Source organism: Carcharhinus amblyrhynchos, chromosome 4 (assembly GCF_965287045.1).
Source record: "Carcharhinus amblyrhynchos chromosome 4, sCarAmb.v2.hapA, whole genome shotgun sequence".
In the NCBI taxonomy this organism is placed as follows: Eukaryota; Metazoa; Chordata; class Chondrichthyes; order Carcharhiniformes; family Carcharhinidae; genus Carcharhinus; species Carcharhinus amblyrhynchos.
Window position 1 is genome coordinate 126374837 of NC_137327.1, and position 15513 is coordinate 126390349.

At 43.3% G+C, this 15513-nt stretch overlaps 1 protein-coding gene across 1 annotated transcript in view; it reads left to right on the forward strand.

The window, feature by feature from the left end:
* The window catches only part of LOC145342331 (mitogen-activated protein kinase kinase kinase kinase 4), a 281028-nt gene that overhangs the window by 157394 nt on the left and 108121 nt on the right, over positions 1-15513 (forward strand). The window contains exons 12-14 of the mRNA XM_080187822.1: positions 3281-3488; positions 4645-4821; positions 7094-7159. Coding sequence (XP_080043948.1) covers positions 3281-3488; positions 4645-4821; positions 7094-7159 — 451 coding nt within the window. The remainder of the gene's footprint in view (positions 1-3280; positions 3489-4644; positions 4822-7093; positions 7160-15513) is intronic.

Consider the following 15513-nt stretch of genomic DNA (forward strand, 5'->3'; position numbering starts at 1 on the left):
CCTCCAATAGATACCACATCCTCCTTCAAATAAAGACACCGAAACTGGACACAATACTTCAGATGTGGCCTCACCCAATGCCCGATACAATTGCAAATATTTCTCTGCTGTTGGTGCATGAGTACAGCAAAATTCCAAGAATTGAGTTAAGTTATATTCCCTGACCTCATTCTTTAATGTTGTTTATGGGTGAAGGAGGAATATTACTCAGGAAGTGATGAAATGAGGAAACCGTTCTTTCTGCACAGAAAGAAGCCATTCGGCCCATTGTGATTGCACTACTGTAAATGAGCATTAGAGTCAGAGGGTCATGGAATTTTACAGTATAGAAACAGGCCCTTTTGCCCAACCAGTGTTTTAACCCCTAAGCTAATCCCAATTGCCCGCATCTGGCCCATATCCCTCTATACCATCTTGCACATGTAACTGTCTTTTAAAAGACTTCTGGATAAGTATATGGGATTTAATGGGATTGAGAGTTATAGATAGTTCTATGGCTTGGTAGATATGGACGTGATCGGCGCAACTTGTGGGCCGAATGGCCTGTTTGTGCTGTAGTGTTCTATGTTCTATGTAAATGCTTTTTAAAAGATATCATTGTACCCACCTGGTAGCTTGTTTCAGACACTCACCACCCTCTGTTTGAAAATATTGCCCCTCTGGATCCATTTGTATCTCTCCCCTCTCACCTTAAACCTATGCCCTCCAGTTTTACACTCCCCTAAATTTGGGAAAAGATATTGACTACCTAGCTGATCTATGCCCCTCATTATTTTATAGGCCTCTATAAGACCACTCCTAAACCTCCTATGCTCCAGGGAAAAAAGTCCCAGACTATCCAGCCTCTCCTTATAACTCAATCCACCAAGTCCCTGCAGCATCCTAATAAATCTTTTCTGCACTCTTTCTAGTTTAATAATGTCCTTTCTGTAGTAGTGTGACCAGAACCGTACCAAGTGTGCCAATTGAGCATTGTGACTTAGTGCCATTCTCCTGCCTTTTCCCCACACCCCTGCTCATTGTTTCTATTCAAATAATCATCCAATGCCCTCTTGAAAGCCTCAGTTGAACCTGCTTCCACAGCACTGTGCATTCCAGATCTGAACCACTCGCTAAATGAAAAAGCCATGAAGAAATTAATTCAGAAATAATTACAAAAACACACAGATATCAATCTGAAAAGATTTAAAACAAGTTATTTTAGCTAGCTTTGGATTATTTTTGCTACAATATAAGATCATAATACAAAAGAGCAGAAATAGGCCACACAACCCACCGAGTTTGCTCTGCCATTCATAGAAACTAGAAGCAGGAGTAGGCCGTTTGATCCTTTGAATCTGCTTCGCCATTCATCTTGATCATGGCTGATCATCGAATTCAATATCCTGATTCCCCCCTCCTTCCCATATCTCTTGACCCCTTTAGCCCCAGGAACTGTATTTAATTTCTGCTTGAAATCAGACAATGTTTTGGCCTCAACTACATTCTGTGGTAGCGAATTCCACAGTGAGATGATGATCTGATGCAATAATCCTCAACTTCACTTTTCCACCTTATCCCCATAACCCTTGATTTCTTTACTGAATAAAAATTGAGTTGAACGCACTTAACAACCCAGCCTCTGCGATAAGATATTCTACAGATTCACCATCCTCTGAGAGAAGAAATTCTTCCTCACATCTGTCTTAATTTGGTGAGTCCCTTACTCTGAGATTATGCCCTCTGGACCTTGACTTTCCCACAAGGGGAAACAACCCCTCAGTGTCTACCCTGTCAAGCCCCTAAGAATTCTATCTGTCTCAATAAGGTTGCCTCTCATTCTTTTAAACTCCAATGAGTATAACAGTGTTGTCAATCTGTATATGTGACTATGTTGTATGAACACACGAATCAGGAGCTCACTCAGCCCCTTGTCCCTTCTCCAACAGTCAGTCAGTAAGATCATAGTTGACCTGAGTGTGGGCTCAACATCACTTTCCTGCCTACTCCTCATACCCGTTGACTCCCTTATTATTCAAGAATCCATTGTTTGCTCACTGTCAATATTGATAATACTGCTATTTATCTTCACTGCTCACTTAATTAAAAGTAAATTTAAGAACATGCAGATTGCAGTCACCCAGGCACAGACTAGATCATAGAAGGTGTGTGTGTGTGTGTGTGCGCTGTGTTTCATAGAACCCCTACAGTATGAAGGAGGCCATTTGGACCATCAAGTCTGTACCATTGCACAATCCAACCCAGGTCCTATACCCGTAACCTCACACATTAACCCCGCTAATCCCCCTGACACTAGGGTCAATTTAGCATGGCCAATCAACCTAATCTGCACATCTTTGGACTGTGGGAGGAAACTGAAGCACCTGGAAGAAACCCCACACAGACACAGAGAGAATGTGCAAACTCCACACTGACCCGAGGCCAGAGTTAAACCTGGGACCCTGGCGCCGTGAGGCAGCACTGCTAACTGCTGTGCCACCATGCAACCCTGTTTGTGTGTGTTGTGTTTGTGTGTATTGTGTGTAAGTGTTGTGTTTGTGTGTGTGTATGTGAGCATGTGCATGTGTGTGTGTATGTTTGCGTATGCGCGCACGTGTATGCATGTATTGTCTGTGTGTGTGCATATGTATGTGCACATGTACATGCGTGTGTGTGCGCATATGTGTGCCCGCCCATCCATGTGCTGGCCTGTTGAGTGTTCTCCAGGTTGTCTAATTCCTCTCCAACCACCTCCCTCCCCTTCAAAATCCCCATTGGTTTCCCTAGCACCGCACATATTTTATTCTTTTTGAGTAAATATCCAGGCTGGTGAGCTGCAGAGTGAGACAGGAGTTCCAGTCATAAAAAATGGAAGAAAAGGGTCCACACTGACTGTTAAAATTTTCACCAATATGATAAATTATTTCATCTGACTGTCTTTTGTGCAAATGTTATTACTGAAACACTTCAACACTGTTCTGCCTGAAGTAATCATACCCTAGTTTATTATTGTATTTGGCAAAGTGCACATCTGTCACAGAATTGCTTTTGTAGCTATGTTGCAACACAGTCAACACATTCCTGCAAAATCCAATTACAGGTGAAATTACTTGCACATCTGCAACAGAAAAATGTGAGTAGTTAGATTTGACAACAACTCTCCAATGATTGGGGCTTTTTGCAGAAAGTGCAGCCCTGCCTGGCATTCCTCAGCTGCTCCTCTCGCCCAAGGTCTTCATTACACCTGTAAAGTTTCCCATTGCGTCCCGATCACCATCTGTGCTCTCTGCTCCCCTCTCAGCTCCATCGTTAACCAGCCCGGAGAGTCGACGCTTCGCCGGGAGTTCCTGCGGTTGCAGCAGGAGAACACAAACCGTTCGGCGTCCCAGCAGCAACAGCAGGTCCTCCAGCAACAACTGCAGCAGCAGGAGAAGTACAAGCAGCAGCTACTGGCTGAGCGGCAGAAGCGCATCAACCAGCAGAAAGAGCAGAGGAGGTGGCTGGAGGATGTAAGGGTTTTCTTCTTGAAGCTTTACCGTTGGCGTATGCTACTGTGTATCACCCCCCTCAGAGGGATCACTTTCTTTTTTTGTTTCACTTGTCACAAACAGTACAACTAAAGTGAAGTGAAGTTTATTTATTAGTGTCACAAGTAAGGCTCACATTAACACTGCAATGAAATTCCTCTAGTCGCCACACTCTGGTGCCTGTTTGGGTCAATGCATCTAACCAGCACACCTTTCAGGGTGGGAGGAAGCTGAAGCACCTGGAGGAAACCCACGCAGGCACGGGTAGAACATGCAAACTCCACACAGACAGTGACCCAAGCCGGGAAAAGATCCTCGGCAGCAATGAGGCAGCAGTGCTGACTACTGTGCCACCCCACTATTCCCTTTCACATAGATTTCTTAAGCAGTCAGAATCAGTCTGCTTTGCCTCACTAACATAGTTGTAAATACTGCATTTGTTTTATATATTAAGGTTATATCCTTAGTGTTGAGGCATGGCATTACACATGGCCTCCCCCCTCACTAGCACAGTGGTAACACTCCTGGGTAATTGCAGACAGCGGGCAATGGTGTAGAATGGACAATACTGATTCAGCCACCCATTATGCATCTGTCCTGAACATCCACCCATCAATTTCAGTCACGAGAGATCCATAATGGCACAGTGGTTAGCACTGCTGTCTCATGAGACCTGGGTTCAATTCCAGCCTTGGATGACTGTTTGTGTGGAGCTTGCACGTTCTCCCTATGTCTACATGGGTTCCCTTTGGGTGCCCCCGTTTCTTCCCTCAGTCCAAAGATGAGTGGGTTAGGCTGATTGGCCATACTAAATTGATGCTAGTGTCAAGGAATAAGCAGGGTAAATATGTGGGATTGCAGGAATAAGATCTGGGTGGGATTGTGGTCAGTGCAAGCTCGATAGGCTGAATGGCCTCCTTTTGCACTATAGGGATCCAATGACAACAGGAGCTGAATTTTGCACTGTTGACATCTTGCACTATTACCAAAGTCCAAATCCTCCCTGTTGCATTGGTCTGTATGTGCACAACCCAATGCAGTCTTTTATTTCCCACTGAAATCCAGCATCTGATGGTCAAAGTAATCAGCTAGACTTGGGGTTTCCTGACAATTATCATTTCTACGCTGCCTCACACAGCATCACAAGAGGGAACAGGAGCTGCGAAAACAGCAAGAATGCGAGAAAAAGAAACCAGAACTGAAGGAAAGGCACAGAAAAGAACAGAGGAGTAGAGAAGAAGAAGAAGAAAGGAGATGGGCAGAGGAGGAAAGGTGGAACATCGTGGAAGGGAAGAGGAAAGCCGAGAAGAAACAGGTACGTGATCACCTACTGAGATCCTGGCACCCTGAGGTCCGTCACTTTAAAGGGTGGATTATAACATTGAGCTTATCAACAGGTTTTGTCCCTTTCAAAGCACTGTTTTGTTTTACCATTCACAATGGTTCTTGTGAAACACTTTTTTAAAGTACTTGCATTCAAACAGCATCTTTTACAATGGCCCAAAATACATTCCAGCCTAGTATCTTTAAAATGGAGTCACTGTTGTGGTATAAAATGCAGCAGCTTTTTCCTTTTTTCACTCATTCGTGGCTGGCCAGCATTTATTGCCCATTCCTAGTTGCCCTCAAGAAGTTGGTGGTGAGCTGCCTTTTTGAATCGCTACTGTCTATGCTCTGTGTGTTGACCCACACTGCCATTAGACAGGGAATTCCAGGATTTTGGCCCAGCGACTGTGAAGGAATGGTGATATATTTCTAAGCAAGGCTAACCTGGTGTTGTGAGACTTCTTACTGTGCGTACCCCAGTCCAACGCCAGCATCTCCACATCATTCCTAAGTCAGGCTGATGAATGACTTGGAGGGGAACTTGCAGGTGCTGGTTCTGCCTTTGGCTTTCTGGATGGAAGTGGTCCTGGGTTTGGAAGGTGCTGTCTAAGGATCTTTAGTCAATTGCTGCAGTGCATCTTGTAGATAGTACACACTGCTGCTACTGAGCATCGGTGGTGGAGGGATTGGGTGTTTATAGATGTGATGCCAATCAAGCGGGCTTTGTCTTGATGGTGTCAAGCTACTTGAGTGTTGTTGGAGCTGCACTTATCCAGCAAATGGGGAGTATTCCATCACACCCCTGACTTGTGCCTTGTAGATGGTGGGTAGGCTTTGGGGAGTCAGGAAGTGAGTTACTCGCCACAGTATTCCTCACCTCTGACCTGCTCTGGTAGCTGTGTTTATGTGTTGAGTCGAGTTGAGTTTCTGGTCAATGGTAACCCTGAGGTGACCCCAGTGGAAGGTTCAGTGATGGCAACACCATTGAATGTCAAAAGGCGATGGTTAGAGTGTGTCTTATCGGTGGTCATTGCCTGGCATTTGTGTGGCGCCAGTGTTACTTGCCATTTGTCAGCCGAAGCCTGAATATTGTCCAGATCTTGCTGCATTTGAACATGGACTGCTTCAGTATCTGAGGAGTTGCGATTGGTGCTGAACATTGTGCAATCTTCGGCGAACATTCCCACTTCTTGTTGGTGCCAGGTATGACTCCAACAAATGGAGTGTTTCCCCCCTGACACCCACATGACTCCAGTTTTTCTGGGGCTCCTTGATGCCACACTGTGGCCAAATGTGGCCTTAATTTCAAGGACTGTCACTCTCACTCCACCTCTAGGATTCTCTATTCCCATCACTGTCAGTTGGGATTCCCATTGATGTCAACCCACGTCAGCGGGAAACCCATGGGCAGGGGTGCACTGACGGTGGGACTGGAAAATTCAACCGGCATGAACGGGCGGAGAATTCCGGCCAATGTAGCATTCGTTTAGCACTGTGTTGAAGATTTTAGGAGCAAGACTGTAAAGCGGGACTTGTATCTTCTGAATCAGAAGACACCGAGCTACGCTGATGCTTAAGCTTTATTAACCATCACCAAAATGATCTTGAGTTTGTGTTGTATCAAAATTGCCCTCTCGATAGGCTGCAGTTCAATGTTAACTTTCTGAAGCAGGTATTGAATACCTCTTTTTAATTAGCTCCAGTTTATCTGATTGAAATGAGCAAAAGTGACAAGGAAAGACAAAATATCCCAAATTTTGCAATTGTCTATATTTCTGAATGCTCAAATGGAATAGATTCTACGTGGTCTTATGGGGAGGCAATGGCCTGGTGGTATTATCACGCGACAATTAATCCAGAAACTCGGCTAATGTTTTGCGGAATCAGGTTCAAATCCTGCCACGGCAGATGATGGAACTTGAATTCCATTAAAAAAATTGGAATTAGGAATCTACTGATGACCGTGAAACCATTGTCAGGAAAACCCAACTGGTTCACCAATGTCCTTTAGGGAAGGAAATCTGCCGTCCTTACCTGATCTGACCTACATGTGACTCCAGAGCCTCAGCAATGTGGTTGACTCTCAACTGACCTCCACGGACAACTAGGGATGGGCAATAAATTCTGGCCAGCCAGTGAAGCTCGTGAATGAATAAAATGAAGTGTGATTATTTAAACAGAGCATGTCAAATATATTCCTTCAACTCGTTCATCTCCAAGTTAATGCCAAACCAGATATTATATATTTTAACTCTCCGCAGGGGGAAGCCCGACTGGAATCCCAGCTTCGTGAAAAGTCGAGAGAGATGGACATGCCTCAGCTGCAGGTATGCAAGCACAGTTTGCCATGTTATCGTCATATGGTTTATTCTCTGAACCTTAATGGGTTTCTGATGCACAGGAGAAAAGCTCTGTCAATCCCAGATACAATGAACATACATACATGCTGCTGTAGAATTGTTATTTTTTAAAGTGGGCTAGACAATTGCATTCCAATTCCAAAATGGAATGGGTAGAGTATTCCCATATTTTGTGAGCTGCGGGCAGGATTTTCACTCTAGGGAAAATAAACTCGTTATTGATGGAACATATAATATTGTGTATCATAGAATCCCTTCAGTGCAGAAGGAGGCCATTCAGTCCATCCAGTCTGCACTAATCACAATCTCACCCAGGCCCTTTCCCCGTAACCTCATGCCTTTACCCTAGCTAATCCTTCTGACACTAAGGGTCAATTTACCAGGGCCAATCCACCTAACCCGCACATCTTTGTACTGTGGGAGAAAAATCAAAGCGCTCAGAGGAAATCCACGCAGACACGGGGAAATGTGCAAGCTTCACGCAGGCAGTTACAGAAGCCAGGAAGCGAACCCAGGTCCCTGGCGCTATGAGGCAGCAGTGCTAACCATTCATGATGAATCAAACATAATGTTATTGCTGACACCGTGCTGGACTTTGGAATAGTTTGAAATCCTCCTTGAACAAAGCCATTGAATGGACAAACATTGTCCCACTTCTGGTTGTCTTTCTGTTTTTGTACATGCAAGATTTTTTGGAATTGTGTCAAACCTGGTACACTTGTGAATTGAACTAAATAGAATTTTACAGCGCATCTGTGTCTCCTCCCTCCCGAAATGATCTAGCTCCATCAAAACAGCTTCCTATTCCTTTCTCATGTACAAACCTACCTTCTTCTGAAAAACATCTTGGCAATTTGTCTTCACTATGTGGCAGTGAGTTCAACATTCTAATCATTCTCACAATAAAGAAGTGTCTCATTACTGAATTTATTAACAACTACATTATACTTTTACAGTCTCTGGTTTTTAACTTGTCTACTATAGAAATATCTATTCCGTGTTTATTCTCTCAAACTGCTCCATAATTTTAAAAGACATTGAGGAAATGTGTAAGCAAAAGTGAGCACTTCAATAGAAGGAAGGAGCATAATTTGAACAGGAAGATCAAAACTTCAGAATGAGAAATGAATGGTGATCCTATAAAAATAGGGTATCAAAAAGGGAAACAAAATAGGGAAGAGGTGACTAGAGTGGCAATCAGGATCAGTGATCAGCCCAGTGATTGTATGTAATTTGTAATGAACTCGGTTTACCGCAATAAGCAAGAAATCAGATAACTTATAACAAATTAATTATTTACAAAAGGTAAGGATCTAAAGAGTGGCACCAGAAAAACAAAAATGTTGCTCTCAGTTATACCATCATGTTGGAATTGAATAAGTGTAGTGTGACAATACTGTATCATTAAGAAATACATTTGGGTCCTGTTTCTTGTGCAAGATTTGTTTTTGCAGAAACTCAGCTTAATTGTTGTTTGGGATCTAGGGAGAGAAGGAATAATTCTGTCCATCTCTTTTTCTCTCTGGATTTGGAAACTGGGATCTATCAGAAAACAGGTCTTTTTCTGTGAAGCTCTGCTGCTCGAAGGTAGATCTTTATCTGGAAGCTGTTATATGGGGGTCAGAGGGCAGGTGTTTTCCTTTATCTGTCCGGGGGGGGGGGGGGGGGGCGGGGGGGGGGGGGGGTTAAACGGCTGGAAATCTAGCATCCACGTGAGCATATCGTCCTTTGGTGCTAATTGGTTCTGAAGTAGGATTAATATCTATGGGAGATAGTGCTTAAGTTGGAACAATAGAGATAGATCGCTCTAAAAATTACACTTTGTCATGTTAAGTATTTTAATTGGTAAAAGTAACGTTAATTTTTTTGTTATATTCTGTCTTCTTAAGTAAAGTTTGTTTTAATAAAAGCTTCCTGGTGGGTCAGTAGAATCACAGTTGGAGAGAAACACCTTATGCTCGCACTAATGCCAAAATCAAAGAAAATTGGGGTCTAGGCTAACTTCACAATATACCTTGGAGTTTCCTATCTGGTTCCTTACAGTAGCCATTTAATCATTGTTTGTTCCATGTCAGTGGCATAATTCAAGTGCCAGAACAAAGAAATCAGGGACATGTATTGCTAGGTACCTATCAGATGCTCCAAATAGAGTTGGCACCAGTCTAAATATTTGAAATGAGGGATAATGACATGCTGATATCATATGTCATATTTTCCACCATTGACACCCAAATAACACCAGCTGCTAGAAGCACCTGGAGATAATGGGCATCAGGCTTCACCTGGACAAGTGATCTGGAATGTGCTGTCTGAAAGGGTAATGAAAGCAGATTGAATAGCAACATTCAAAAGGAAATCGGATACACATCTCCACATAAATTATCCAGTCACATTTTGTATCCTTTAACAGTATTGAATGATTTTAATAGGGATATTTAATAGGGATTAATTTTTAAAATCTTCATCATCCAATAAACATGACCAGTGTGAACAAGTTGAGATTCCCTTCGCTCTGCTTTAGAAGTTGCTTCCAAAGATTGTTTTATAGATTGGCAGGCAAAACATTACTCCCCTAGAAATTGCACAGTCACTGAAATCCCCAAAATGGAAGCAGGAAGGGTATGCACAACCATCTTCATTGTCAAATAAAGAGAAAGGTGAGGCATTCTTTACCCACTCCTAAAGCAGGCATTTTTATTCTGCAATCTGTTCATCGGATGTGGGTATCACTGAGTGGTCCTTCATTTATTGCCCATCCCTAATTGCCCTTAACTGAGTGGCTTATTAGGCCATTCCAGTTAAGAGAGTCAACCATGTTGCTGTGGGTCTGAGTCACATGTAGACCAGACCAGTTTTAAACCCAGGTCCCCAGAGCATTACCCTAGGTTTCAGAATTACTCGTCCAGCGACAGTACACCATTGCCTCCTCAAGTTCGAGTACATTCAAAAGAGGATTAATGCTTGCTTGGGATCCCTTCTCTTGAAGCAGCCATCATTATTGTCATCTGACAATATGGAAACCAGCCCCAGGGATAAACTGGGGGATCTCATTGAATCTAAGGAAAGGCCTGGATAGACAGTGGGAGAGACTAGAATCCAAGGGCACAGCCTCAGAGTAAAGGGATGACCCTTTAGAACTGAGGTGAGGAGGAATTTGTTCAGCCAGAGGGTGGTGACTGTATGGAACTTATTGCCACAGGGCTATGGTGACCAGATCATTGAGTGTATTTAAGACAGAGATAGATAGATTCTTGATTGGTAAGGGGATCAAAGGTTACTGGGAAAAGGCAGGAGAATGGGGTTGAAAAACATACCAGCTATGATCAAATGGTAGAGCAAACTAAATGGGCCGAATGGTCTAATTCTGCTCCTATTTCTTATGGTCTATAGAAAGTTTTTTACCCATCCGCGTCATCACACCTACTCCTGAGTTTCTTTGCAAAGCTACAATGAAATAATCTTTTTTTTCCTGCTTATATTTGACATTGTGCAACTGAAGAAATTGGAGAGATTGAACCACTGTTAACCCCCTGCTTTTTCAGTTCTATGTGGAGATTACCCCAGCAGTAATGAGAGATAAGTCAAATATACTCATTAAAACAAGTTTTTCTGAAGGAAAGTCATGCGGCGGTGGAAGACAACAGAAAGCAACAAGTGGGAAAAAAAGAGGAAAAGATTGAGGAAGGGCGAGAGGGTCAAGTGACACTGGTGTGGAGAGAACCAAAAGGGGAGCAGAGATGAGAAAGGAAATGGATCAAATGAAAGATAGAATAATTAAGGCTTATGTGTTGTCAAAATCACAAGAACAAATTAGAACCTGCCGGCCATTGATGCCTGAGCACATTGAGAGGACTTACTCGAAGGACCATGAACTCAGTTCCTCATATCACAAAAGATAATTGACAAAGAAGCCAGAAATGAATCAGAAATTTGTAAAGTCAGTTATGATAACCTAGAATACACTGCCTGAAAGAGTAATGGAAGCAGATTCAATGGTAACATTCAATAGAAAATGGTGATAGTTTAAAGGAAAAGTTGACAGAGCATCATAACCCCAGGTGTCGGCTGTGAAGGGACCATTTATTGCAGAAAATGAAAATAAACAATAACCACAAGCCTGTGGCGAAAACAACAGGTCCCAATCGCAACTAAAAGTTTAATGGGCCCTCTCAGAGTCTTGCTTTATACAGGGCTCGGCATTCGAGCTCCACCTGGTTGGCTAATTACCAATCTCTAGGGAGCTCATTAGTGATTCCCATGCAGATCATGGGGATTATCACAAGGGCAGTGGCGAAAGAGCAGGAGAGAGTGGGACTAATTGGATAACTCTTTCAAAGAGCCAGCACAGCTAGATATGGTGGGCAAAGTCACCTTCTTCTGTGCTGCATCATGTTTTTTCTACCTTCTCCCATACCATTATGTCCCTTTTATAATAAGGAGATCAGAAATATTCACAGTCTTCCATGGCTATATTTTGCAGGTGCCGTGATACCTGTAATTACCCGTAATCTCTTTTTTATAGTAATCCCCTTTCAGTATTGTAACCAGTTTTCAATTTATTCCTCTACTTGTTCCACAGAAACATAAAAACATAGCAGTATTAGCTATTCGGCCCTTCAAGCCTTCTCTGTTGTCTTTCACTGTGATCATGGTGGGTGCTTTATCTCCTGCACACTCTCCATTCCTCTTGGCACCTTTAGAGCCTATAAATATATTTGGCTCTTTCTTGAATACCTCCAGTAACTTGGCCTCCACCTCATTTTGTGGTAGAAAATTCCACAGGTGCACTGCTCTCCAAGTGAAGAATTTTCTCCTCATCTCAGTCCCAAATGGCCTACTCCATTTTCTAAGACCATGACCCCAGCCATGGGAAACAACATTCCTGTCCAGCCTTGTCAGAATTTTATACATTTCAATGAGATCCCATCTCATTCTCCTAATCTCCAGTGAATACAGGCACACTTGCCCCAGTGTCTCCTCACATAACATTCCTGCTACCTCAGGAATCAGTCTGGTGAACCTTCATTGCTCCCCCTGTAATGGTAAGGAGACCAAAACTGTACAGAATGCCCCAGGTGTGGTCTCACCAAAGTCCTGTACAGTTGCAGTAAGACATCCTTGCTTCTGTACTCAAATCGTCTTGCAATGAAGGCCAGCATACCATTTGCCTTCCTAACTGCTTGCTGTACCTGTATGTTTATTTTCAGTGACTGGCGTAGGATACCCAAGTCCCTTTGTACATCAACATTTCCCAGCCTATCCCCATTTAAATAACACTCTGCCCTTCTGCAGATCGTCTAGGGAAGGGGATCAAGGCAGTAAGATTAGTTCTGTTCTGTATCAGCGCGCCAGTAAAGACCAAACAGCCAAATGCCCTCCTGTGCTGCAAACTTCTGTATTTCATATCTTGAATTTTAGAAAGTTAGTGTGAAAATACAAAGTTTCTATCTGAAATACTAATTGTATCCCATTAATACACGAGAAGTATGATAACTGGATATCTGGATAAACTTAAATTCCGTCTTATTCCACATAGATTTCAATAGGATGGCAGAATTCACAGAATTACAAAATGCTACAGTGCAGAACAGGCCACCATTCAGCCCATCGAGCCTGCACCCACGCATGAAAGGCCCCGACTTGCCCACCTAATCCCACTTGCCAGCATTGGCCCATAGCCTTGAATGTTATGGCATGCCAAGTACTCATCCAACTCTCCTAACTTCCCTCAATAGGACCTTTAGTTCCCAATAATGCTGTGGGCTATTTCTGATGGACAATGGGTGGAATTTTATGGTGTCTCTCGTCCAGAAACCGAGCGCAGTGGACTTTTCCATGTTCCGCTCCTTGTCCACTCTGATTCCTGTGGCAGGTGGGGTGGTAAAATTCCAGCCAATGTGTCCAGGTGAGGAAAGTAATTATTCATTGAGAAAGGGCGGTCAATGGCTGATGCTTGGGAATCTCACCACTGACTATAACCTTCACTGGAAAGAGCCCAGACACATGCCCCTTTCTCCTGCTCAACCTGGGCCCCATGGCTCCCCTCATCCCGCCACCAACTTTACTGGATCTCTCAAACTGCCATCAAGTCTCTTAGCACACCCAGTGGAAGGAACCAGATATCTTCCCTTTCACCTGTGGGGCTCACAGCTCTACAGCCCCCATGGACCTTGACTGGAGCAGCAGTGGAAAATAAGATAGATGGAGGGCCTCCTGTCCTAACCTCCCGGGATCCTTTGTGACAATGTGCGAGTGTGAAAAATAATGGAGATAAATAAGGAGCCTTGCTTCAGTGGAGCCTAAATTGAACCAAGATCATTGAAGTAAATCCAAACCAAACCAATAAAATCAATCTTCTCACCATCAGCAATATGCAAAAAGATCAATCACTTCTCTCTCTCTGATTGCTGTTGGAAAGCGAAACTCAGCTCACGTAAGCTGGTGATGAATTATGTCCAGTTTGTGGTGCGTGATCAACATGACAGATCTTTGCAAAGATGGGGACCTTGATTTGCATTTGTCTCAATTTTAAGTTAATTAAGGTCAAAGTCCGCTGAGGCTCCATGATGAGATAGAATACAATTGGGATTCTGAAGGGATATGTAATTACATCAATTTTGTTTCCCTGTTGTGCAAGCACAAGGTTGTGTCCTTAGCCAATTGAAGGCTTTTTATGCTTGTAAGGCAATCTTGCGACATTTCAAGTTAATAATCCTTTGAGAACGGAATTGTCTTTTCGGATTACATAGTAATGTATTATGTAGCAGTAATACTGCCTCTCAGTAGCATCCTGTTTAGTGGCTAGACTGGCCTTGTGCTCTTAATTTAATTTTCATTTCATTAGAAATTTGAAACTTTCTTTCAGAAATGGCAGTTGATGCTCTCCCAATTTTTAATTCTATTGATAGACTTTAATTAATCAAAGATAATAAGTGATATAAGGCCAAGGCAAGCATATGGAGTTAGATCGCACATTATCTCATTGAATGGTAGAACAGATCCGAGGGGCTTTTTTTTTATTCATTCGTGGAACATGGGCATCCCTGGCTGGCCAGCATTTAATGCCCATCCCTAGTTACCTTCGGCTAGGCCACTTCAGACGGCAGATGAGAGTCAACAACATTGCTGTGGCTCTGGAGTCACATGTAGGCCGGACCTGGTAAGGACAGCAGATATCCTTCCCTTAAGGACATTAGTGAACTAGACTAGTTAACCAGATGGGTTTTTCAGACAATCAATAATGATTTCATGGTCATCAGTAGACTCTTACTTCCAGATATTTTTGACTGAATTCAAATTCCACCAACTTCTGTGGCGGGATTTGAATCCGGGAACCCAGAAAATTAGCTGAGTTTTCTGGATTAATAGACGAGCGATAATACCACTAGGATATTGCTTCCTCGCAATAAAGGCTAAATGGTCCCCTCCTGTCCCCATAGAACAGAATCCCTACAGTACAGAAGGAGGCCAAATAGCCATCGAGTCTGTACCGACCACAATTCCATCCAGGCCCTATTCCCGCAACCCCACACATTTACCCTGCTAATTCCCCTGACACTAGGGGTAATTTAGCATGGCCAATCACATCCTTGGACCGTGGCAGGAAACTGGAGTACCCGGAGGAAACGCAGGCAGACACAGGGAGAACGTGCAGACTCCACACAGACAGTGACCTGAGGAATTGAACCTGCGTTCCTGGTGCTGTGAGGCAGCAGTGCTAACTACTGTGCCACCATGTCACCCATGTTTCTATGCACAGCCTCACCATTACACACTGTTCAGAAAAAATTGTGAACACGTGATTTACTTTCAGTATCCACCTTGATCAAGTGATTATGATTTGCTCAACATCATATTTTTTCTCCCCGTGGGAAGCCGAACTTGAGTTCCAAAGCAGCAGAGGCATGACGTTCTGCAAGATGTTAAAAGTGTAGGTTATTAAAGCCATATTATGTGCGAAATAAAAACACTGGTGTTTATTTTCTAGACAGAAAGAATCCAAACACAGAGAGCACAATTGGAGTATTGTTCTGGCCTCCAAATTATGACATGGAGATAGAAAGACCAGAGGAAGAGCAAAAAAAGACCTCTTATCACGGATGATACCAGAACTGTGAGGGTGCAATGATCAGGGAAGACTGAATAGTTTGGAGCTCATTTCTCTGGAAAAGAGAAGATGGAGAGATGGCGGGGGAGGGAGTTAGAGGGGAATTTGCCAGCCATTCATGCCAGCAGAATTTTCCTGTCCAGCTGCAATGATAGCCAAAAAATCCATCTGCGCTTGCCACAGCAACAGGCAGCCAACATGATAAAACTCTTGA